The sequence below is a fragment of the Vigna unguiculata genome, chromosome 1, assembly GCF_004118075.2.
Source record: "Vigna unguiculata cultivar IT97K-499-35 chromosome 1, ASM411807v1, whole genome shotgun sequence".
In the NCBI taxonomy this organism is placed as follows: Eukaryota; Viridiplantae; Streptophyta; class Magnoliopsida; order Fabales; family Fabaceae; genus Vigna; species Vigna unguiculata.
The window spans coordinates 37,071,489-37,097,475 of record NC_040279.1 but is presented as its reverse complement, the minus strand read 5'-3'; the positions used below and the strand labels follow the sequence as shown (position 1 = coordinate 37,097,475).

The 25,987-nt window shown below is 28.9% G+C and overlaps 3 protein-coding genes across 4 annotated transcripts; all 3 read right to left on the bottom strand.

Annotated features, from left to right (window-relative positions):
* Positions 1–3,889: 3,889 nt before the first annotated feature.
* Positions 3,890–4,477, bottom strand: LOC114191030 (pectinesterase inhibitor-like). Its single transcript, XM_028080178.1, has one exon. It carries the CDS (start codon positions 4,475–4,477, stop codon positions 3,890–3,892), a length of 588 nt encoding a protein of 195 aa, XP_027935979.1.
* Positions 4,478–10,581: 6,104 nt separating this feature from the next.
* Positions 10,582–11,504, bottom strand: LOC114164057. Its single transcript, XM_028048536.1, has one exon. It carries the CDS (start codon positions 11,428–11,430, stop codon positions 10,876–10,878), a length of 555 nt encoding a protein of 184 aa, XP_027904337.1. The 5' UTR covers positions 11,431–11,504; the 3' UTR covers positions 10,582–10,875.
* A 2,199-nt stretch (positions 11,505–13,703) lies between these two features.
* LOC114178442 (histone-lysine N-methyltransferase ATX3-like) lies at positions 13,704–22,162 on the bottom strand. Of its 2 annotated transcripts, none has more exons than XM_028064355.1 (23): positions 21,276–22,162; positions 20,884–20,939; positions 20,667–20,814; positions 19,639–19,746; positions 19,475–19,543; positions 19,297–19,365; positions 19,110–19,201; positions 18,909–19,001; positions 18,626–18,761; positions 18,294–18,366; positions 18,045–18,144; positions 17,817–17,941; positions 17,263–17,408; positions 16,762–16,866; positions 16,512–16,576; positions 16,205–16,418; positions 15,547–15,630; positions 15,368–15,421; positions 15,162–15,251; positions 14,994–15,080; positions 14,381–14,455; positions 14,107–14,207; positions 13,704–13,946 (listed from the first exon to the last, which is right to left on the bottom strand). In XM_028064355.1, the coding sequence occupies exons 1-23, from the start codon at positions 21,996–21,998 to the stop codon at positions 13,856–13,858; spliced, it is 2,904 nt and encodes a 967-aa protein (XP_027920156.1). In that variant the 5' UTR covers positions 21,999–22,162; the 3' UTR covers positions 13,704–13,855. The 2 variants fall into 2 exon arrangements, with proteins under 2 accessions (XP_027920156.1, XP_027920165.1); XM_028064364.1 differs by having other exon boundaries at positions 15,547–15,627.
* Between the last annotated feature and the right edge of the window lie 3,825 nt (positions 22,163–25,987).

The following is a 25,987-nucleotide window of genomic DNA, read 5'->3' as shown; positions in this document are numbered from 1 at the left end:
CCTGCACCCATCAACCGCTGATTTTGACTTCTGCGATGCTTACCAAAAGAAGAACGCACTTTATGCATCACATTTGTTTAATAAAGATTAATATAAAATTTCCTTTTAAAATAGATAAAGATCGGTGAACATTTCAGGCAAAAGCACCATATGAATGATACGAATTTTAGAAAAATTACATAAAATGACAAGTGATGCCAATTTGTAATTACTTCATTTATAAAGAATTTATGTTAATTTGACTTTAGTATATTGTAATTTTTTTTATTTTAATTGAAGTGATAAGAATTTGGTGCAACTTTTATATATTGCAATATAAATTAAAATTGTGTCAGTTTTGTATAATATCAATATGTTATAACTTTTTTTAATTTTAATTATATTTTTTAATATAATTACAAATTGAAATTGTAACAGTTTGATACAACTTCATTTATTATAGTCAATTGATATAACTTCTTCGTAATAAAGTCATATATCAAATTGGTAAGATTTTTTTTATTTTTATAACTGTACATTTCAATAATTTTGAAAGCAAAAATTACATCATTTTAATGCTTGACACATTTCTGGCTAATGTTCAGAACAAAAAATATATATATATATATATATGGTATGAAGAGAGAAAACACAAATAATAAATATTGATGGAATATTTAAATTTTGAAATAATGGTTATTATATATCACTGTCACTGATTACCTAAAAGAAACTTTTCGTACTACAAAGAAGAGGAAGATAGAAGATATCCTTCTTTTGTTGCCGTGTGGACGATTTCTTTTGACCAAATAACGCTGACTGATGCCTTACTTTTACATTTTCTTTAATTAAAAAAGTTATAGAAATTATGTCTTCGAAATAACTTAGTTGTATATACCTGTGTTGTGCAATGATATCACACACTAATATGTAGATTTTTCTTCTTTCTATTACAGACAATTTTTTAGGATCCGACATAACAAATTCACAAATAACACATTTCATCTCATTCTTTTAATAAACGTAAATATGTAAATAATTCCTCCTGGATAACAAGTTTGTGTGAATTTCAATATTCGCATAAAATTTTCATAAAAAAAGAGCCTGCATATATTTTATTTTAAAGTTAAAATTCACATGTAACTTTTCCTGCAAATTAAAAAACGCTGGTCACTTTTTTGTTCTAATTCGCATGTAACTTTTACTGCACTCTGCAATATTTAAAAAAATTAATAACTAAATTTTAAATTTATCAAAACATTTATATAAATTCGTCGATTAAATTTTTTTGTTACCTTCAAAATTATTTCATATTAAAATTGATATCTTCAAAATTTTGTCAATTATATAAATATATTCAATATTCAATACTTTAATAAATATATCAATTTAGTCAAGACGATAATTATTAAACTTAAATTAATTGTATTTACAGTATTTATTTATAGTCTAGTTTTTGTAGGTATGGGATTATGAGACAATGTCAAAAACAATTAATAAATTAAAACGGTAAATTAAAAACAAAAGTAATTATTATAATCATGAACGTCGTTAGTCACGGATAAATATTAATGATGCTAAAAAATTAAGGATTAAAACCATTGATTTTAAAAGAATAGGACCAAACAAATTGTATCAAAATTTTAACCAAGGATATCAATGGCTCTTTGATCATAACTTAAGCAACTTCATATATATATATATATATATATATATATATATATATATATATATATATATATATATATATATATATATATATATAAGAAAAAATTTAATTTGTTGATTTTTAGTCTCATGACGATATTGAAAAAATACCACCTTTAAAATTTAATAACAATTTTTTTACAATATCACTGTGAACCCTTCCATTACTGTTAAAGTCACGTGATTGTTGGCTTATGGTGAATTAAATTTTTGGGGTGAAGTAATAGAGTATATTGGTATTTTTTTTCCAATAATATTAAATTATTATTATTATTTATTAGTATTATTAATTGTATTTTATAACGCGAAAAAGTAATATCTCATGGTAATACTATTGTGCAAGAATGAGAAAATAGAAAATAATATCATATTATTACAATAAAACAATTTGTCACATTGTTATGGGTTAATAATCCTTTTATATTTTATACTATTGTATAATTGTTATGTTTTTCTCTTAAGACGATCGAAATAAAAGTTAAATCTTCTAAAGTAAAAAATGATAGAAAGATGGGTTATATAATATAAAATAAGAGGATCGTAACACAACTCTTATTTAATCGATTGTCAATCAAGATCTTTCACAAAATTGAATGAAGAATTGACCATATCATTACTTAGTTTATATAATTTCTAAAGCACTACTTTGTATTTGTCCGAGCTTTCAATTTCTTTACAATTTTATAATTTTATGATTTGATGATTCTACATACGATTCTATAATTATACAATTCTATAATATTATAATTCTACGATTTGACGATTCTACGATTCCATAATTTTTAAATTTTATAGTTTTGTAGATTTATAATTTTATTGATTTATAGTTATAAAATTATAAAATTATAAAATTATAAAATTATAAAATTATAAAATTATAAAATTATAAAATTATAAAATTATAAAATTATAAAATTATAAAATTATAAAATTATAAAATTATAAAATTATAAAATTATAAAATTATAAAATTATAAAATTATAAAATTATAAAATTATAAAATTATAAAATTATAAAATTATAAAATTATAAAATTATAAAATTATAAAATTATAAAATTATAAAATTATAAAATTACAAAATTACAAAATTACAAAATTACAAAATTACAAAATTATAAAATTATAAAATTATAAAATTACAAAATTATAAAATTACATGATGGTGACAGTGCAAGATAACTGCCCTATCAAAACATTAACATAAACATATAATTGTAGGGACTCAATTAAAAAGTTATCAAATATAGAGGGTTCAATAGATCACAAAAATTTATTAAGGTTTGAAAATTTTCAAATTTATTCAGGATTCAAAACATAATTAACACTGTAAAAAATGAATTGTGATGCTTTACAAACATAAATTAGAAAAATTTCAAAATAGCATAAGAAACACACTCTTACATAATCTAATAAATTATATTGTTAACTATTAATGAAGTTTTAATCTATTTATCTTTATCTTTACTCAATGAGGATAAGGGAAAAGTGCCACCTTTTAAATTGAATGACAATTTTTTTACCATATCATTGATAACTCTTCCATTAATGTTAAAGTCGTGTGATTGTTATAATATTCTAATTTGCTTAAGATGAATTAATATAGTATATGGATATTTTTCCAATAGCATCATTTATTATTATTATTACTATTACTATTTATTTACTATTTATTAATATTATTAATTGTAATTTTTATTGTAAAAGGAATAAGAAAAGAGGAAATGATATCATATTATTACGATAAATCAATTTCTCACATTGTTATGGATCGATAACCTTTTATTTTATACTGTTGTACAAGTGTTATGTTCTTCTCTTAAGATATTTAATTAAAATATAGATCAAAAATTTCAAGCAAAAATTAATAGATAGATGATTATATAATATAAAATAAAAGGGTTTTACCCTTGTCTAATTAATTGTCAATTAAAATATTCCACAAAAATTGAATGAAGGATTGGATTGGACCTATCATTACATAGTTTATATAATTTCTAAAGCACTACTTTGCATTTGTCCGAGTCCTCCGTTCCTGACTTAGTAGAAAAAAAGAGAAAAGGAAGATAAAAAACTCGGACAATAGTGTGCAGTAGGACTATAATCATATAATGATGGGGGGATTGAGATTGACTTGGACACGATGAAGAAAAGAGTTAAACAACAAAATGATATATGGATGAATCCACAACGACGAAGGATTTTATAATCTATCTGGATTAGCGAGGAGCTTGGTGACAATGATGGCAATGTTGCATAGCTTACGAAAGACGGTGCTCTCAACAAAGAGAATATCGTCGTCTCCGGGGATGGAGACGTCACACGTGTCGATGGTAGCCAAGGCAGCTTTGAGCCAACGTTGTGCGTCATCTTGCAAACCAGTCAACAAGGAGGCAATGGTGTCCTCTAGTTGGCTCGCTGCATCCAAGATGTTCGCCTTACAATCAGCCAAACCTTGTTGGACATCAGGGTCTAGGCTGGCGTCATCGATGAGAACTTTAGTATCAGTAAGGATGCCAGAAGCATTTTTTGCAGCAACCCTGAGGGAAATGATTGCCAAGTCCGTGAGGTCAGCAATAGGACTAGTCAATGGGTCCGATGAGAGGACTTCAATGCAGAGGTCTCTGGTTGAGGACTTTGCGCATACCTTATTGATTAGAGTATTTCCTCTTGGTAGTGTTTCCTTGCCGTGAATTAGATCTCCACTCAGTAAGTTAAGTGCAACTACCTGGTGTGCCATTATGGCTACGCATAGAACCAACACCGAGAAGAACTTTGCAAAAAGTTCCATTTTTATATTTGGAAACTAAATTGAAAGCTTTTTTTTTTCTTCTTCTCGGGTTCGGGTTCGTTGTTCTATGTCGTCGCAAACCAGGACGAGGAATCACTAGTAGGGATGGCAACGGGGCGGGACAGGACGGGTTTCGCTATCCCATACCCATCTCCGCATAAAAAATTCATTCTCATCCTCATACCTAAACCCAACGGATATCAAACTTTTTTCCTATCCCCATCCCACCGGGTAACGGGTATAATCTCGTACCCATACCCGTATCCGTGTTCTAACTACTTCAATATTAATTTTTATAAAAGAAAAAAATTATGGTAAAGAAAACATAATATTATGAAATATTCAATATCAGGAGGATTTTCTTCGATGCCAAATACCTTAAAATAAATTATAATTGTTTACATTTTATATTAGAATACCAAATAAAATTTCATGTGAACCAAAACATTTGTTAAATTTGCAAACTACAACATTGATGAACTTAGTTGATAAAATTAAAAAATATTTCAAAAAAATATAAAAGGAAAACAAATATTTAAATTAAAATATATTTTAAATGTTTGTTTACTTCAATTTTTTAAATTATAATGAATATCTTTTTTATACACTAATAAAAGTTATAATATATCACTTGATCAAAATGACACAAAGAATAAATAATAAACATAATAATAAAAGGAAAACAAATATTCAAATTAAAATATATTTTAAATGTTTGTTTACTTCAATTTTTTAAATTATAATGAATCTCTTTTTTATACACTAATAAAAGTTATAATACATCACTTGATCAAAATGACACAAAGAACAAATAATAAACATAATAATAAAATTTTGACATAGATTTTGTATCTTTTGAACTTCAATATATGTTGGATAGTGACAAAAAAATATTCATAGCAATTACATTAAATTTTTATATTGTAGTAAATAAAAGTTATTTATACAATTAAAGTGAAAAAATTACAGTATGATTAATAGTGAGTTATAAAATAACAAATAATTAGATAGAATATATCGAAATATTATTCTACATGATGAAAATAAACAATAAATAAAAATATTAAAAGACTAACAAATGTGTGTTTTAGAAATAATTTGAGAGACTATCGAAAGAAATCGCACAAAGGAAATCAAATGTATAATTAAGGTATGATAAAATGAAAAATACCTTACAGAACTAATTATTAAATTATGTTTGAAGTGGTTAAAATTAAATAGAAATATCATTAGTGACCAAAAAATTTGTCATTAAATTACATATAAATTAGTAATTAAATTGGTCACTAAATCAAGTACAGATTCGATCATTGAATCGGTCACTAATTTAGTCATTGATTCAGACAATAAATCAACTACTACCACCAATGACGAAAAATAGTGTCTGATATGGGTTACTGACTAAATCAGTCACCATTTCATGTTTTTCTTGTAGTGAATTATCATATACTATTCCTAAATATCATTATATATATATATATATATATATATATATAAAATTTTAACCACTTCAAACAGAATTTAAAGTGAAAAAATTACATTATGATTAATAATGAGTTATAAAATAAAAAATAATTAGATAGAATATATCGAAATATTATTCTACATGATGAAAATAAAAAAAATAAATAAAAATATTAAAAAACTAACAAATGTGTGTTTTAGAAATAATTTGAGAGACTATCGAAAAAAATCACACAAAGGAAATCAAATGTATAACTAAGGTATGATAAGACGAAAAATATCTTAGAGAATTAAGAAAACTTTTCAAATATTAACATATATAATTAATGGTTGAAAAATAACAAAAATTATTTTAATGAAACAAAAGAGTTCTTCAAATTAAACAAAAATTAATAATAATAATAAGTAAAGAATTTTTTTTATATTATCTTAAATTGAGAGTATAAACATTCTCATGTGAAAGAAAAATTTATAATAAATAAAAATATTAAAAAATAATATAAATATTCAAATGTGAGGCATAATTTTTTTTAATTAACATACATCATTTTAACATAATTACATAAAGGTTATGATAAGATAAAAAATATATTGGAGATGAGAATGAGTTTCATGACAAATGAAATAATTAAAAGAAATAAAAAATAGAAAAAAAAATATATATATATATAGGGTTACTTGATTAATTGTGAATATTTTAATAATTTAAACGATAATGGAGATATGGCGGGACGAGTATTATGGCGGGTATATGTACATTCCCATACCCATCCCCAACTGAAAAAGTCGGGGATTCCCCATACCCATATCCATACCCAGTCAATGCGGGGATTCCCCGTCAAAACGGGAACGGGTTCGGGCAATACCCACGGGGACGGGTTTATTTGTCATCTCTAATCACTAGGTCTTATGGGAGGGATTTATAGTTGGAGAGTAACACTCTTGTCCATTGAATTTTCACACCTAATTAAGGATTGTTGTTTTGATTGCTTAATTTTAGCACAATATCATACATAATTAGTGTTTTTAAGGTATTCTGTTCCTTGTTTTTCTCTTTTTTGAATTTTATCAACTTTTAAAATTGCATTTTATACCACATTTCATGAATGGTTGGTTAGATTCAAATTTCTTCTCAGTGTTAGTTATAAATGAGAGTAATACTTTGTTAGCTCCTAAAGTTTCGATTTTCTTCAAATTCTACTCGTACTTTCTGGTCAACAAATTTAGAATTAGATTATTTGCTTCAGAACAAATTATTCAAAATATATATAATATTATATTTATTTCTATTATAATGAAATTTAAATTCTCTTATTATTTAGAGTTAGATTAATCATTTTTATCTTAATTTTATATTGAAACTCTAATAACTCTGTAATTAAAAAATACAACTAAAATATATTTTACTTAATTCTCTTCAAAGATATTAAATGCTTGATTATATTTTCTTCTTACTTCTTGGCATTTTTCTCCTCTAACATAGGTAAAGTATTTCATCTTACTTTATAAAAGTATAAATTTTAAAATAAAAAAAGTACAAGATTATAAAATTATATAATCCTAAATTATAAAATTATAAAATCAAAAAATTATAGAATTATAAAATTATAAAATTAAGAAAACATTGAACTTAGATATATAAAACAATACAATTATAAAATTGTACAACTATAAAAACTATAAAACTATACAATTGTAAAACTATACAACTGTAAATCTATAAAACTATAAAACTGTGAAATTATAAAATTATAAAATTATAAAATCTTATAATTACAAAATCATAAATTTATAAAATCTTAATATCATAAAATAATAATGTCATAAAATCATAAAATTACAAAATCTTTAAATTATAATATTATACTTGGGAAGTTGGATAATAAATTGATAATTTAATATTTTCATCGTATTCATATTCATACTATGACATACACAATGTATTCTTTAAACTTTAGCACATTACAAAATACATAATACTTGTCTTTTTCAGTTATACAAGAATTTGAAACGTTAATGTAAGAGTCCATAAAAAAGTAATTAACACACAAGTGCACTTTTTTTTTATGCGGATTTACGGACCGGCCCGCGCGGACTACAGGCTTATGCTGGCCAGGCTACTGCGAACCTGCAAGCTCACTACCCTGGCCCGCCCCGCAATTTTTTCGCGAACTTGCGGACGAACCCGATGGACCAGACCCATATTACCATCCTATGATAAATTGACTATAATCAATGGTGATTTTGTTTGAAAGCACTAATACAGATATAAAAATATAAATCAATTGATTATTCTTTCTTACATATATTTCATTGTTTTGTATAATGATGTATACGTATACCTCCTAAGAAAAAATAAAATCAGATCCATCATATATTTCATAGTAATAATGTAGTGTTTGCAAAAAGATAAATTATAAAATGAAAAAAAAAACAATTTTACAAAGAACATTATTATAGTACAATGTAAGAAAAAAATTAAAACTCTTAAATTAATAATAAAAATGTAAGAGAAAATGAAAACTCTATAAAAAAAAAGACGAAAAACTTATTGAACTTTCAACGGTCAAAAAATCAGTAATATGAATATAGAAGCATAATAGTTCAGTGGATGATTCGGCTAAGGGGATTAGTTTTTCAAGAGAGTGATTAGGAAGATGTATATAATGCAACATCAAAATGAGGAGGTAGAACAAGGTGGAATTTGGATTTGGATTATAAATTTAGGATCCCAACTAGATTATTTTATACATAAATTATAAAATATTAATTTTGATTTAAGAGAGATAGCGTGATAGTGCCCAATACACCGGTAACTCCCATTATATGAAATGGGTTTAATATCCAATTATAAAATCCTTGAAAAAAGAGAATGAATCAAAACATGTAGGTGCTACACCAAAATTTCGACCAAAGAACCAATCAGATTGACCCAAAAACGCATAGTTTCTCCGTCAAAAATAACTTCTCAAGTTGGGGAACGCATAAGATATTTATCTAAACATGTAGGTCCTTGAACAAATCCTACATTAGCCCAAGACGTTGGTCTCTAACTAGAAAAGTAAATGTTTGAACTTAAGAAGCATCTGATTCAATGGGCCCATAAAACTCACTAGGATAAGCGGTATTATTAAACCAGACAAAGCAACAAGCAATAAAACCAAAAACAGATAAAACACCTAAACTATAAGATAAGTAAGCTTCTCCAGACCATACAAGTGCACGTCGAGCCCATGCAAAGGGTTTGGTTAAGATATGCCAGATTTGTTGGGATTTTTAGGACTTTTGATAATATGAGAGATATAAGATATATATGTGATATGTTATACGGAGGAACATGTTTTTGTATTTTATTGATATACCCTATATATAGAGCAAAATATAACAAATATCAAGTATAAAATATTTAGAATATCTTACCCCTAATCTAAAATAATAACTAATTTCTAAAACTGAAACATATCTCTAAAACTGAAATATTTTCTAAAAATTAATTTAAATAAAAAAATATATTAAGTAATATTCTCAACAAGATTCCACCAAGAATACAAATGGAACCCAACCATACATGCCCTCCAATAATATCTTCTAAATCGTCCACACTAACAATCCACCCTTCATCCCCAAAAGGAGATTTTAATAAACATCCAAATATTTGTTTCACGATTTATTGTTTTAGTTGTCTCTATACTCATGTATTCTTAATAACTTATTGAGAAAGAATATTATGACCAGAAACAAAACCTTAATCTTTTTTATTAACTAATGTCCATCAAATTTAATTTAATTTTTATTTTTTAAATAATAAAGATATATAAATAAAAGGATAAAAAAATTTCTTAAACTTAATATAAATAATATAATAATATATAAATTTAATTTTAAAATATATAAAATTAAAATTAAATTAAAAAATAGTGGGAGAGCCGTAACTCTTTTATGTGATTATGATGTTCCGCCACTCGATACAATCTTAGCACTAGTAAATGATATTAGGTATATATAGTTGAAAAAAAAATACTTTTTTTTAATTACACTAAATTTTGCAAGTACATCATGTAAGTAAATAACCATAGGCCAATTCCCATCTCAAAAACATTCGACTACCACAAGAAATTAATTTACAATTTTTTTTTTTTATATTTTACAGGTTTTCTTGTTTCTATTATTCATCAAAAGTATCCATGGTAAATCTGTCTAATAAGAACAAAATAGCCATTTTAAAGTGCAAGAATTTTCTAGATTTTAGTATTTACCAAATGATGCCACCACCATTATTATTTTAAGTTGGATTTAAAACTTCTAGCATTTATATCATATGTCGACTCTCAAGTGCTAGGTTTTATACGCAACTTTCTGGTAATATCCCCTGAATTGATTGTGGGGTATATTTCATATTAATTATTTAAAAAACAACTTTTAATTTTTTTTAATATATTAATTTTAGAAAAAACTTAATTTCTTTATTTCTTCTCCATAAGTTCTTATAGACAAATCCATAAAAAAAACACATCATATATTTGTTATTCTATTAAGAGCTAAAACTTTTATCTTTATTCGAAAATTGCATATGGTTCATCTCATCCTTCTGGTATTTAGTACGAACGTCTTTCGTTATTATGACCAACTACTAAAGGAAAAACCATCCACAATTACGTAAGTAGTAGCTTTGCATTATAATGAAATTCTTCACAAAGTTGAAAACATAAGAACAAACAAGGAAATTACATAATCCATATATCTTAATAATACTAACCTAAAATTCAAAAGTAACTAAATGAAGGATCCACACAGGTGTAACGAGCCTGCATGCGCGACATATCATCGCGATGGTTGTGAAACTTCCGAAACACAACAACCTTTATTTTCTGACATAACAAAAGACAGAAAGTAAAAACCGATATATGGATGGGTTGACAGAGAGGCGAAGGTTTTTAAGTTTTGGTTTTATTAGGGAGTTGCTGGATAACGGTAATGGCGACGTTGCAGAGCTTGCGGAAGACGGCGCTCTCAACGGAGAGGACGTCGTCGTCGCCGGGGATGGAGGCGTCGCAGGTGTCGATGGCAGCCAAGGCAGCCTTGAGCCAGAGCTGAGCGTCACCTGCAGCGTCTGCCATCAAGGCAGCAATGGTGTCCTCCAGCTGGCTCTCGGCGTCCAGGATGTTCTCCTTGCAATCAGCCAAACCCTGTTGAACATCAGGGTCAAGTTGGTCGTCGTCGATGAGGATTTTGGTGTCGGCGAGGATGCCGGAAGCGTTTCTGGCGGCAAACCTAAGGGAAAGGATTGCCAAGTCTTTGAGGTTTGAGCTACTTGGTGGGTCGGAAGAGAGGACCTCAACGCAGAGGTCTCTGGTTGGGGACGCTGCGCACACCTTGTCGATCACAGCCTTTGCGTCTGTTGTATCCTTCCCGCCATTAGCAGCTGCTTGGTGTGCCATTGCAGCCACGCAAAGAGCCATCACCCAGAGGAGTTTTGCAGAGGGATCCATTTTTTATTCACAAATCACAGTCGAAGCTTTTATTTTTCTTCTTATTGGTTTGGTGGTTTTTTATGCTTTTTACACCAAGACGAGTTATCGATGGATCTTCGGACAGGGATTTATAGTGGAAGACTACCACTCCTGTCCATTCATTTTTTTCATACCTAATTAACCATTTTTCATTTTCGATGCTAATTTTAGCGCAACATCACTGGTTTCGCAAAGTATTAACAGCCAACCCTACGTGTTTTTGTGCTTCTCATTCATTCTGAGTTTCTGCTTTTACTCTCTTTTTGGCTTCAACTAACTTCTCAAACTGTATCTTATACCGCTTCTTACGCATGCAAATTAGGAGGAACAAATTCCTCCTACTTCCAAAGTTTCTAATTGTTTAATATAATTTTAAAAAATAACATTACCATATATTTGAATTAAAACTTCTATTAATTAAGACATTTTATCCTTTTATTGCTAATAGTGGATATTAAAGAGAAACCATTGTAATAATAAACTAAAAGGTCTAAACACGTAGAAAAGAACTAGTGATTCCTCGAATACTTTTGTTTGTGCATGAGTTGAAATATTCCGAATATCAAAATATGTATTTGGAATACTAATATATAGTTCTATACTTTAATCAATCCAGTTTTGCAATAAAAGAATAATTATATTCAGAAAATTATCTTTTTTGATAAATTTTTTGTTGACAAATTTCACAAAATTTGTATGAATAGAATTAAAATAGATTAACATTTTTATTTATTTTTTACTAAAATAAAATAATAAAGTAGTGTTTTTTTACCTAAATTGATAGTTTTTAAAGTTTGTAAAAAAAAATTGTTAACCTATAACATTATATTCTAAAACATAAATTTCTGTTAGGAACTAAATTTCAGGACATATATTTATTGTTTTTTAGGTGTTTGGCATGAGAGGTACATTTATTGCTTTTTACGGGTGTTATGGACTAAAAAAAGTGATAATTTTAACGATCGAATAAGTACTTTTGGTAATAGCCTAAAATATGGGCAGGGAGTGGGCTGTCACTGGGTCATTTTTATCATATACAGTGTGATCTCCTCCTATTCACGTTAGTTTTTAGAGATAAATTTGTTTTACCCTTTAAAAGGTTAGGGATTATTTATTCAGATTTAGCGCTCCACTATTTTTTTCATATTTTCATTTTCTTTTGTGATATAGTTTAAGGTGTTGCACATGATTGATATCGTTTGTGAACACTTGGGGTGACAAATAACATGATGCTTTTGTACTACTGATTTTAATTTTAGAAAAATTATAATTTGAATCCTATTTTTTAACTCTTTTTTTATTTTCTGACGTGTTTTAGTATGGGTCATTAATTCTTTCAAAGAAAAAAATAGTGGTAAATTAATTAATGACTCACACTAAATCACATCAAGAAGAAAGTAAATGATGAGAGTCAAAAAAATATAAGTCATAATATCATTGTCCTTAATTTCAAGGGTTAAATATATTTTTGGTCATTCAATCTTAGTAGTGAAAATTGAAATTAGTCAATTTTAGAAACTTTGAACCAATTTAGCTCATCAACTTTGTAAATATGTGGATTTAGTCCAGTATTAAAATTTATTTATACCATTTAACACATGTTCGCTTTAATGTTATCTGAGAACATGTTTGAAACGTCAAATAAACTTAAAAACATTTTGTTTAAAAAACTAAATACACGCATATTTTAAGATGAAAAACTAAATTAGTTCAAAATTTCTAAAAGAGACTAATTATAATTATCATTAAAAATTGAAAATAAAAACATATTCAACCCCCATAGCCAAATTAGTTTTTATTGCTTTTTTAAGGCTTTTAACTTATTTTGAATGTTTTATTTTCTTGTTATTTGTGCAAACCAGTGTACTGGCCTGACAAGAGTTTGGTGGTGAATCACACAAAATAAATTGTTTAAAATTTTTGAGTATATTAATTTAAGAATATAAATAAAATTTAACATAAATATCCAAAACTAATTAAAGTTAAGATTTATAGAAGAAAAATAATAAAAAGTAGATGTTATTTAAAAAAAAATAGAAAAGCACCAAATGATAACTAAGGCAGGGTTATGAAAAAAATTGACCTAAATAAGGGGGAAGAACCAATCTTAGCTAGTTGTTGGATAAAAATACTTTGAAATAAATGTACCTCAACTCAATTTTTATGTCAGATTGATCAAAATGAATTGTGATCCAACAAATTTCTAAGAGAATCGATATTATGGAACATGTCATGTTACAGTAAATTCATTGTAAGCAAATTTTCCTTTATTCTATAATTGAAATCCAATGGTATACAAATTAATTAACTTATGAAAAAAGCCTAAAAGTTGAAGAAGAATCAACAAATATTTCTTCATGGTTGGAAAACTTGTATGCCTGGAAACAATGTAGAACAGTAGAAGCTAGTTCATAAATTCCCTACAATTAGGGGCTTTACAGAGACAGGGAACCTTCAGTTCATCTGGCTCATCTACATCGAACAAATAATTATACCTGTTGCAACATTTAAAGACCAAAAATCATGTTAAACTAAATAACATCTTCATTCCTAAAAGTAAGACATGATTATATTATTATATATGATGTTTGTCACGTTCAGTTCAATATGTTTTATGCACAAACGTTAAAATTATACAAACACAACAAACCGTACGTTAGTTCTTCACCAGCTGAAACATTGGTCTTCGCAATAAGCACAATCCGATTCTCCTCATCACTCAAGCACATAATCCTTGCAAAGCAGTTTGGCATGCACTGTAACAGAACAGGTTGATTCATAAACTTTTTTCATCAACAAATAATTCATCATTGAACACCAACATTTCCCACATTTTTTTAGTGCCATAGAGCAACTAAAGTACATGAAATCAGTTCGAGCTTCAGCGCAAAACCAGAGTCCAGAGACAAGATTCGTTAGAATGACTTACAGAATGGTTTATTATACGTGCAATATTGCCCTTATCCGTTGCGTCAATCATCACTTCATCACTAATCTTGAACAACTGCATAGTTTATATCATTTGGCATTTAGATCGCAGTAAAATGAATCCCAACGTTAACACTAAACATCTGTAGTAAAAATTTGAAGAACATGAACTAGAGGTACAAATGGAACAGAACACCAAAGTTCAAGTCACAATTCCCCGTGTTCCCAACTAAAAAGTTTAGCTTTGGCAGTTTGACTATCTTGGAAAGGGAGAGAGAATCAATTCGCATACATAAAAAATGGAGCTGCGTAACCTTCAAGATTTAAGACCCAAGTAGAATTAATGAGAATAAAAAGGGCTATTTATCTGAAATCAAATCTTGATAAATCTCATTATTTACAGGATTTCTGTATAAAAATCCTTTAAAAAGTTGGAATTAAAAACAATTAATTTATCATTTTTCACTGTGAAGCAGACAGCAAGCCAAAGCACACAAATTTGAAATTTGAGTTACCAATCAAATGAAATCTCATTATTTTATCAGGATAAGGCAGCACACAGAAAGTGTCTGGGTGTAATGTGCAATACTGACATAAAAAAACAAGATACTCACGTAACAATCTTTGCCTTCTGAACGATACTTTGCTTCCCTTAGGTCTGCAATACTACGTCGTACCTGCTCACCACGATATTCAACAACCTGCAGACACGCATAAAAAACAAGTCCATATTGTGCTTCAAGGAAACTAGGGTAATACTTATCCTAAATTAATATAGTTACCATTTCTCCTTCTTGTAAATCTCTACGAGCAAAGAGGCCCCATCCATGAATTCCTGATTTTCCTAAGCAAACTCTTTGGCTTTCTGTCTTCTGCAAAACCCCAAAACATTAAAGGTTGAATATAACAAGGCAAGATTACCAGACAAAATGCTAATTTCAAAATAAAAGTTAAGTTTTAATTTGACCAAATGGAGAGACTAACTAACCCGTAAATGATGAAGACGTTCCTTAAGAGAAGAAAATTCAAGAGCTTGAGCAACCTGTCACAGAACAACATTACAACTTAGGAAAAATAATCTACCAAACGGGAAAAAATCCAGTCACGACTCAAAAAGATTGGTTATCCATTTCAAAAGCTAGAGGTCGGACACCAAAAGAATATTACCTTGATACCATTCAATTGAGTTATTTCACTTAAAGAGTGAAGCTTTGGCCCCCCAAGCAAGTGAATTGTAGCCGCAGCATTCTTCTGGCAATACGAGAGGAAATAAGTTGAATGAGACCAAACTAGACAGATTAGATAATGTAAGTAGGGATAACTAGGCTTTTTCACTTTTTAGGTATAATTTAAAAAAAAAAACTTTAACGGATAGATTTCAAAAATATTACAGGGTAAATATATATATATATATATATATATATATATATATATATATATATATATATATATATATATAAGGTTGAATTTTAAAATGCGGCTTTACTTTTAAAAAAAATCATATTATAAAAAAGATGTTTATTATTTAAAAAAATAAGGTCATTATAAAATCTCAGTTTTTTTATTAAAATTTGTGTTCTTAAATACGATTTCCTTTAATTAGAAATTGCGTTTTAAAATTCAGCTTACTAATTATATCCTTAAATTGTTTTAGTTCATAAAGTTATTAAATGTAAAAATCCCAAATAACCCCTTTACACTAAATCCAGATTTTAGTATTTTAGTTCTGGATGCAGCTGAAATACCGGAAGGGACTATGACCATAAAACAAAAGACTATAAAATTTCATATAATTTTACGGCCACAATAGAATGTTCTAAATCACCTTATTGGAAGACCTTTCGTATACACGAATGCGGGCAGCAGACAGTGGATCAATCTCATGAATTTCAGAGTTTGAAGGTTCAAGAAGTTCTACATTCTTTGTTGAAGCCAGACGTGATCCCCTGAAGCACCTCGGGTGATTTTGAAGCGAAATTGTCGGTGAGAATACCTCCATGGGTGTATGTACAACCAGTCCTGAATCTGGGTTTGGGACCCTAAAATAATATTTACTTATATATGAACATTCTCATAAAAAAAAAAATCACATGGAAAATAAGTCATTGTTATTTGGTGGCCAAAGCTCAAACCTGTGAATTGCACAGTATGTTAGCATCTTCGTTGTTGTAGTCCCATTCTTTTCTGTCGAATGCAACTGTAAATTTAAACAATATCAATATTTCCCCAGCAGTGGTAATGGTAATCGTCATACAATTAAATGCTAACTTGCCTGGAACTTTATTTATTATGGAAAGCTTGATGAAGCAAGTTAAGAAGAAAAAAATAAAAGCGAGTTTAGAACTTTGGTTTGTTCATATTCAAAAGCACTATTAAACTTACTTCCATGATATATCCCATTCTTGACGCGCACGTCACATGAAAATGTGTAGCACATTTGCAACAACTTATACAGGAACCGTGCCTTTGTTTACAGATCACGCAAGTCTGCCATCAAAAATAGACACGAAACATGAAACAATGAATCTAATCTAGAAGTATAGCACGACCAAACCCAACAAGAAAAGGGGGAAACAAAATGTTAAATAACAACCTATCCACTATGTTACCGATAAATATGAGTAAAATCATAGGGAGAAGTGTTTGTATTTGCATTGAATTGAAGGTGGAAGATTAGAAGATGTATGTTCAGGTTATTTATGTATTGTTAGCGTGTAATTTATGTTGAGTAGGAAGTGTTTGTAAAAGTAATATTTTATTATACGATTTCCATGGATATCAAAAGAAGCACAAAGTTTTGAAGGTACTGCTAGAAAGAATGTTGTAGGCTTGTAGCTGAAACCACTTGAGAAAGAACATAGACACTTCAGTCCAATGCCATACCTTCGAAAAGGAATTACGAGGAATCTTGAGGATTCCAGTGGCCGGTTCCATTGCCTCATGATTTTGGAAAAGAACTTCAGGCTGAAACCAAGCGCATGTGACATGAACCCACAACATCTCAACATCAGTTGGCTTCAGAGCCCCACCTGCAAATCATTTTCCCCGTATTGTAAAAGTAGATTAGCAATCGATCGTGGCCAAAAATAATGAGGGTAAAACAATTATTCAAATGGTAAGTGGACAGTTCTAGGACTTTAGATGTAATCATATCTGCATGAAGCTTATAGGAAGATTCTCCTTTTTATCAGATTTTCCCAAAGAGAATTCTCCTAAAATTTGTAAAAAGCTGGCAAAATTAATAGCACTCATAAATTGGTGTAGAGATTAAATATCAAAGAAAATCAAGTCATTCTTGGTATACGTGAAAACTAGTCCACTTCTTGGTGAAAAACTAGTGTATTCGATCCATCAGTTGCTACTGTCGCAGTGAAGTAATAGGATCAGCATATACAACAATGTCAAACAACAAAAAATACTCGGTGCAAATAACCTACCTTTTACTGGGCAGAGGCAACACTCTCTCTCAACATCAGGAGTTTCACAAACTCTACAAACCCAGGAAGTAAAGTCCTGAACATTATTTGCCCCGTAGCATTCTTGGTGAACAGCCATTTGGCACCTGCACAATAAACAAATGCACATAACATGATTGACGGTTCATCAAGTAAGTTAGAAATGAAACTTTTTCATATCCATCATAACATGAACAATGATGAAAACACCTGTTACAGATGATAATTTTGTTATATTCCCAATCTTCGACCCATCTGCAAATGGCACATCTTTCTGTTGTCCATTTTGCATAAACTGGCTCGTACTTCTCTGAAAAAAATAAGGTAAAAGGAAGATTAATTTCTCCCTTTCCAAGATATATTCAATAAGACATATGACTTCCACGTGTCATAACACCTGATCGCATAAGAGAAATTGAGGCTTCAATATGTAATGGTTTATATGAAATAGAAATTCACCTTGTAAAAGGGAGAGAATTTGCTGCTGATCTAACTGCGGGGGAATTCCCCTTGGGGTCTTGTGGTCAGTGATCTGAAGTAAATATTATTATTAGTTAAAATATAAGAAACACATTATATGGAAAAATGAAGGCACGATATACACACATTACACCCCAATATAGCTGCGTAATTGAAAATTGGGAGATGTTTGAAATAGAAAGATGTAGACACTAGACAGCACTGAAGTCATCCGAGTAATATTTTTCATAAATGTGAATACCAAAGAAAAAAACACATAATTCACCATAGAGTATTATCATGCATCTAGTATGACAAGAACTGGCACAAACCCATTTTATTAGCGGTTGCATTGTGCTTTCTACTTTCACGCTATGTTTCCATTTTTTGGCTTTGCAACCTGCATGTCTTTCCCATTCAGTGAGTGTATACTTCCTTGAACTACACAAGCCGCAATTGCACATAACCCTGGAAGAAAATTTAATAAAAAGAAGCTATGTTAATTTCCACTTGAATGACATAATATGTTTAATCACCACAAGTTGTTCACTTGTTCACAGATCGGACATAGGTTTGCTTACATATGTAATATAAAAATAAGTGTTGGAGACTTACAAATGAAGCTTTGGAATATAGATTCCTTCCAGGTCATTGCATACCACAGCAATATTTTCAGGTAATACAAGTTCTTGGCTATTCTCCATTGATCTATGTCGAAAAATGTCACATAAGATTCAAAGAATAAAATCAAAATCAAAATATCCGATATCCTTAAAAGAATGAGTAGAGAGGAAGGAATAAATAATTTCTACGTACATCTTTTCTGACTTCTGTGCATGAGATGTTGATAATTTACAATTGAATTTTCCCTTGCAATCGGGGCAATAATAATCCATATTTTCCAGATCCTGCATTAAGAAACTAATCAGTCTTATACTTTTCTTTTTTTATCAATTGAAATAAAACAAGCAGGAGAAAAATGAAAACTGTCGACACATGATACCTTGAAAAGTTTACTGGAAATTTTGTCACACTCAGCATGCACCCAAACATTACAACCATCACAACATACCTGTCAGAAAATAGCCCCGCAGGCCACCAGATCTCAATTTTATTTATTTTTTTTGTTGAAATAAATAAATAAAATCTAATAGATACATTAAGAAAGTAGACAATCTCACCCAATTTCCACCATCTGAATGGTGCCAAATCTTTTTGCAAATCCCACAATATTGTTTCGATTTAATTAACTGTTATAACAGAATCCAATAAAGGTAATCAAATGTCAGCAACAAATTTATCCTGTCAAGAAATGAAAGATATCTAAGCAGAGTCGTCGCAGAACCTTTGCACAGGGCTTGCAATAGTGCTGAGGAGCACTACTTGAATCCTTAATCTTCTTTATGGTTTTGCATGGCAACAACAAACCACAACCAACACAAGATAGTGTACCCTACATAATTTATTCACCGGAAAAAAAAAATCTAGAATTAACCACACTGTAAGATTTAAAAGATTAATTGACAAAAAATTATCCATACTCACGTACAGATATGGAAAGTAATGAAAGGCTTAAAAAAGTTTTCGGAAAAATAAGGAAGGGAAAAAATAGTTTACCTACCAGCCAACTGATCCCGAGTTTACACAAATAAATTTAACTATATGGTTCAGTTTACAAAACCATGATAATGCATACGATTTAGCTATAGGGCAATAGGTGATGGATGACTCAACAAATAGAAAAAGGTTTTACTGAAAACTACAATGAGATAACCTTAAATGTTACACTTTCCACTTTTTTTTATTCCGTAAACAGGAAGGAATGTATGCGAAATATGCTTTCGCACAGATAGTGTGACATAACACTACAACATTATGCGTACGTCATCATATCAAAGGCATGTTTCTGAAGTCTACGTGAGAGATTTGAACAAACTAAAACTCAGTCAGCCACGCCTATAGAAACTCAGTCAGCCATGGCTATGCTATATCCTATGGAAAGACATCAAGAAAACATTGTAAGAAAACATTTTAAGAAAACTGCATGATTGAAAATTCATAATACCATCAGTCCACTTTGATTTTGCATTTTGGGTCACTGAAAAAAATACTCACTCATAGTATGGCATGTTGATTTGAACTCTTGAAGTAGGGAGTGACTACATTAGAGGCTATAGCGTAAATATCATTAAGCACTCATTAGTCCTTTCAACTAAGACGAATATCAGCTAATGCAGTGCAGCCTTTGTAATCTATATTGCAAGTTCACGACATCACTAGACCTCTTTCTTAAGCTAAATGAAGCTTATAGATGCTCTCGTCATCAGTCTAAGCATGATCATACGCAATACAAAGTGAAAGATATAAAATTACCTGGTCTTTATAGGAATCCGCAGCCACCAAATTCTGCTCAGCTTCCAAGTGTAAGTCCAAAATGCCATCTTCAGCCAACATTGCCTCTTCCATTGCCTTGTGAAAGTCACTTGCTTTATTTTTGTACAGTTTGATCTGCTCCTGGAATCTGAACAAAGGCAATTTTAGTAAGTAAATACAAAACATTCTTGCGGAAATAACTGCAGCAGATACGCACCTGTCCATGAATTCCCAGAAGGGGAATATCATCCCCTGCTTCACCCAGGCATAGTCCTGCCCATCATAATTCTCTTAGAAATATTTAAACATTAAAAAAACAACCTAAAGCTCAAGTCTATGAACAAGTACTACACAAGTAAAAATTTAGTGCATATTTGATTCCTTTCTCATTTTTAAGTTGCAATAACAACCTAAAACAATTCCACATAACTCAACAATAAATTTCTCAACCAACACTATGCATTTTAAAATCCAAACATCGGAACAACTCCAATATAATATTTTTTTTTTCATCTTGTCCAATATCTCCTTGAATTGTCTAAGCAACCTGTTTAGTTTCCTTTTTAAAAAAAAAAAACAGTCATTTTCTAAATAGAAATCAAACCTTACCCTTCGATTCCCTTTTTTGGAGTAACCAAAAAACATAACACAAAGTGCAGAAGGGACACAGCAGTTTATGACGGATTTGGGAGCTCGAAAGAAAGGATCAATGACTACAGCAGGCCAAGCAGGATGGGTCTTCCCACACTTTGCCCAAACTATATCACCCAAACAAAAATCCTCCAATCTGCAAGCATCCCTCTTTCTTTTGCCACTTCCATTCACACGTTCAACCTCGGTACTTAGTCCAGGCACATCATCGCTCTTTTCTTTAACAAACAAAGAACGACCTCCACTAACAGTCTTTTTAACAGTCTTTACCGAGTACTCAGAATCTCTTAGCTCAGCAGAACATGGTGGAAAACAAGGAGAATCTCGCTCACTACTCATGGCAGCAACGTCTTGTAAAGCGTTACTCCAGTTTTCAGACCCTAATCGTTCGTAAAGAACAGAATCATTGAACCTGCGAGGAAGTTTCTTGGCGCGACCTCTGAAAGACTGGGGTTGAATGGCACGAACCCCTTCTTCTGATTGCGGTAGCAGGTTTTGAATTGTGCCATTGGAGTCCATTTCATTTGAATTGGACGGCGCCTCACTGGATCCAGAGACTCCTTCAGCAGAAAAAAAAACATTTGTTCTCCTTTTCTTCTGAATCGCCAAATTCCCTCGTTTCTCTGACTTGAACCATTTCCGCTCTGGAATTTCAGTTTTCATGCTCCGCTTGATGATCATCTTAAGAACACACAAAAAATATATTCATGTATTTGAATAAGAAGAAATTTAGATGCAGAGATAATGGCTGGTAGTGGTTTTGTGACATTTGAAGCAAGTAGAGAGGGCAAAATTTTGCAAAATTAAGAAAAAGCGCGAATTCTCAATTTTCTTGATTGTCTGATGGCGCCAAAATTTGAGGGTTACAATGCTATAGTTTTTTCAGTTATATATAACAGATTCAGCTGCCGTCAATAACCAGAAATTAACTATTTTTAAAAATGTTAACAATGGTAAAATCAGATTTATTAAAATATAATTAGTATTCTAAAAACGCACATAGTGGAAAACATTTAGTGTACTTTTCTTACACTCAATTCATTAAAGAAAAAACTAAAAATATAATACTCATTACAAATCTAAACATTTCAAATAATTGTGCATAATTGTGCAATAGTAAACAAATTAAAATAAATATACATGAACAACACTCAAAACAAGTTGTTAGATATTATGTACTTTCCTCTATTTTTTTCATGCTGCTTTGTACTACAGGTGTGAAAAAACTGAGAACATACTATTTTCTTTTTAAATTACATCCTAAAATTTAAATATATTTAGAATTATCAACTCAAATATTCATTATTATTCTTTAGTTACATTCAAAATATTAAGTGATGGACTTTTCTCTTCATTTCTCCTTTTTTTTTTCACACGCTTACTCATTTTCTAAGTTATTAACTTTTTTCTTCAATTCTCTCAATATTTTTATTGTACACTTACTTTACCATATTTCAGTTGGCAATAAAAATTATAACCTAAGTGAAATTGATTCGTGAAATCTCTCAAAATATATTTTGAACACAAACACAAGATCTCCCCAAAAAATATAAAAGATACATTAAATATTTAACTCATTAACTATTTGTTATTTGTCTTGTTGTCTCCTTTGTAGTTTTATTCTCTAGCATCTCTTTTGACAAAATAAATTAAGAACATAATCTAAGATACTTATAAAATCATAAAAAATGTTTTTTTACCTTCAAAGTTAAATAATTTATTTGTGAAATCTCTAAAAATATTTTTTTAACACAAACACAAAATCTCTCAAAAAATTATATAAAATATACATTAAATATTTAACTCATTAACTACTTGTTATTTGTTTTGCTGTATCCGTTGTAGTTTTATTTTTTGGTATCTCTCTTAACAAAATAGATTAAGAATATACTCCAAGATACTGCTAGATACTCTAAAGTATAAAAAAAAATGTTTTTTGACCTTCAAAGTTAAACAAGTTTATACTTAATAATTTAATTATTTTAATTCATTTTAAATCCACATTCAAAATTCTAACTTTTTTTTTCTTTTATCATCCTTCTTCTACTTTTATTACTCCATACAAAAAATAATAATATCCTCAAAGTAAATTCATAGAACATGTTTTCTTAATGTAAACCCTAAAATCCAAAATCAAAAGAACTAAAAAATCTTTCATCTAATCACTAATTGTCCATCTCGTACATCACATGCCATCAGATAGATAAAATTGAGAAAAAAAAAATGATTTCAAATTTAACAAAGTAAAGTGATTAAGATTAGGATCTTACCTCAGGTTATCAATATTATCATTGAGGATGAGCAAAAATCATGAACCATAATCTCATCTTGAACATACGAACTCAACTCACCAAGAGAAATGTGCTCCTACATGTAATAATCATTAGGCACTCAAAATATGTTTGAGAATATATAGTGAGAGGTAGTCGTTGAAAAGTAGGGTTCTCTACAAAAGTTACACGTTATATAACATTAAAAATAAAATATATTAACGAATAATAAATATAAACATTTAAAAATAATTAAATAATAAACATTGCTAATCATGCATTAAAAATATCAACAAATAATAAAAGTGTGGATTTAAAATGATTAATCAATTTTAAAAAATATTTTCAAAAGGCATGATGGTTTAGACTGAAAGTATAAAACTTGAAAAATGTTGAGAAAGATATTAGAAAAACAAAACAAGACAATACAAAAGTGTGATTATATAATTAATTAAATCACTTTCACAATTATGATAAACGATGATAGAGCATATCCTTTTATTATAATAATAATAATTCATTTATACTTATTCACATGAGTTTAACAGTTTTATTACAATCATTCGATTGAAACATGTTATTTTATTATCATTTATTAGTTACTATTAATCTTAGATAAATATTTTGAGAGTATAATATATATATATATATAATAAAGAAGTTGTATTATAGTTTGTATTTTTTAAATATTATTTTTAAAAAAGTTACTTTGGTTTTCATAAGTAATTTTTGTTATGGGTGATAAAACGGGTCAGTCTGACATGTTTTGGTCCCACTCGCTCTTGATCTACAAAAAATGGGTTGGACCGGACTGGTTCGCCATTAGCAAATGGGTTGGATACTGCAACCTATCTCGTCTTAAGGTGGACTGACGGATCGACAGGTTGATCAGCTACTTTTTTTTTTAATTTTTAATTTTATTAATTTATTTTAACTTTTAAAATTTTTATTTATTATATATATAATATTTATTTATATAATATAATTTTTTTAATTTTAAACACAACAAGTTAAAAAAAAAAATAGGTTGATGGACCAGGGTGAACTGGCCCGCCAAACTAGTGGACTAGACAAACTGGATTACAACGGATTGACAGGTTAAAAATTCTAATTATGTTCATCCTTTTCTTGACTAACGAACCTGACCTGCTTTGACATGTCTAATTGTGATCCATAACTTATAAACAAATAAAATACAGAGTCGAGTCTTAAAGGAAAGTTAAAGAAGGTATATTTTGATGGAAGAAAAAAAAACATTACAAACATGAAAATTTCACTGGTAAATTAATATTTTAGACTGGCGTGTGATGACGGAAAATTCATCAATGATTTAAAAGTAATTCTTATACAAATTTTGCAGTTAAAATTTATTTATTATCCAAAATTCATGATGACTATATTACACATGGGCCAGAATATTGTTAGTTTACATATTGACCAAAATTTCTTTGATAACTGTACATATAGTCAAATTCAATAGTTTATTCATATGTGCATGCCACAAATTCAATAATTTATCTATGATATTAAATTTGTCTATAGTTATCCTCTGTTCAAATTTTGCACACAACTTCCTCTTAATATTTTGTTATAATGTAAGATATTCTTTACTATTGAGGTTTTTAATGTTATCAATGACAATATTGGAGTAAAAATAAAACATTCTTGTATTATTTTTCTAAAAAAAATATAAAATATAAAAGGACTTCATATTACTATTTTGTATTTAATTTATCTACCACCCATTAAATGTTGGTAATTGTTTATATGATCCTACAAGGTGAATGAATTACATTATAAGATGTTAAAATTGATAAAAGTTGTAATGTGTTCACCTATACCTTTTATATAGTAAACATGTTACATGAAATTTTAAAGTGGATTAATGATGCAACAGGTGATTGATGCATGATGATGGTGTTTAAAAAATATATTAAATATGTATTCTAAGCTCTCTCTTTTTAACCTCTGATAATGATTTGTTGAAAGTGTGAGATGAAACATTTAAAATTTGATAAAGAAAATAGGTTTGATTAAACAACATTAAAAAATATTAACTTAAAGTGTGTTTTTTTTCATCTAAACGAGAAAAAATGCAATGAGAAAACATGAAGAATTATACTTGTTTAAGTCGACTTTTCTCACTTAAGAAAAAAGAGATGTCAATCATAGATGACAAAACTGTAAATATATCTTTTAGAGATTTCCTTAATAGCATCTCAATAGAAGATATGATTTATTTACATGCTCAGTTTCTAATGAATAAAGATTGCTCTTGTATAAATAGTTACTATCATATCTTTATAGTATATGCTTGTTTATTTTTATATATTTATTTATTATCTTCGTCTCTTTAATTTTTAATATATTTTTTTCATTTAGAAAAATATTTAACTCTGT

Excerpts from the sequence above, each read along its gene's own strand:
- LOC114191030 (XM_028080178.1), bottom strand. The coding sequence starts at position 4,477 with ATGGAACTTTTTGCAAAGTTCTTCTCGGTGTTGGTTCTATGCGTAGCC.
- LOC114164057 (XM_028048536.1), bottom strand. The coding sequence starts at position 11,430 with ATGGATCCCTCTGCAAAACTCCTCTGGGTGATGGCTCTTTGCGTGGCT.
- LOC114178442 (XM_028064355.1), bottom strand. The coding sequence starts at position 21,998 with ATGATCATCAAGCGGAGCATGAAAACTGAAATTCCAGAGCGGAAATGG. Across the intron at positions 20,940-21,275 it reads CCAAAAAAGGGAATCGAAGG|GACTATGCCTGGGTGAAGCA; the intron begins GTAAGGTTTGAT and ends TATGATGGGCAG. Across the intron at positions 15,422-15,546 it reads CTCAATTGAATGGTATCAAG|GTTGCTCAAGCTCTTGAATT; the intron begins GTAATATTCTTT and ends GTTCTGTGACAG.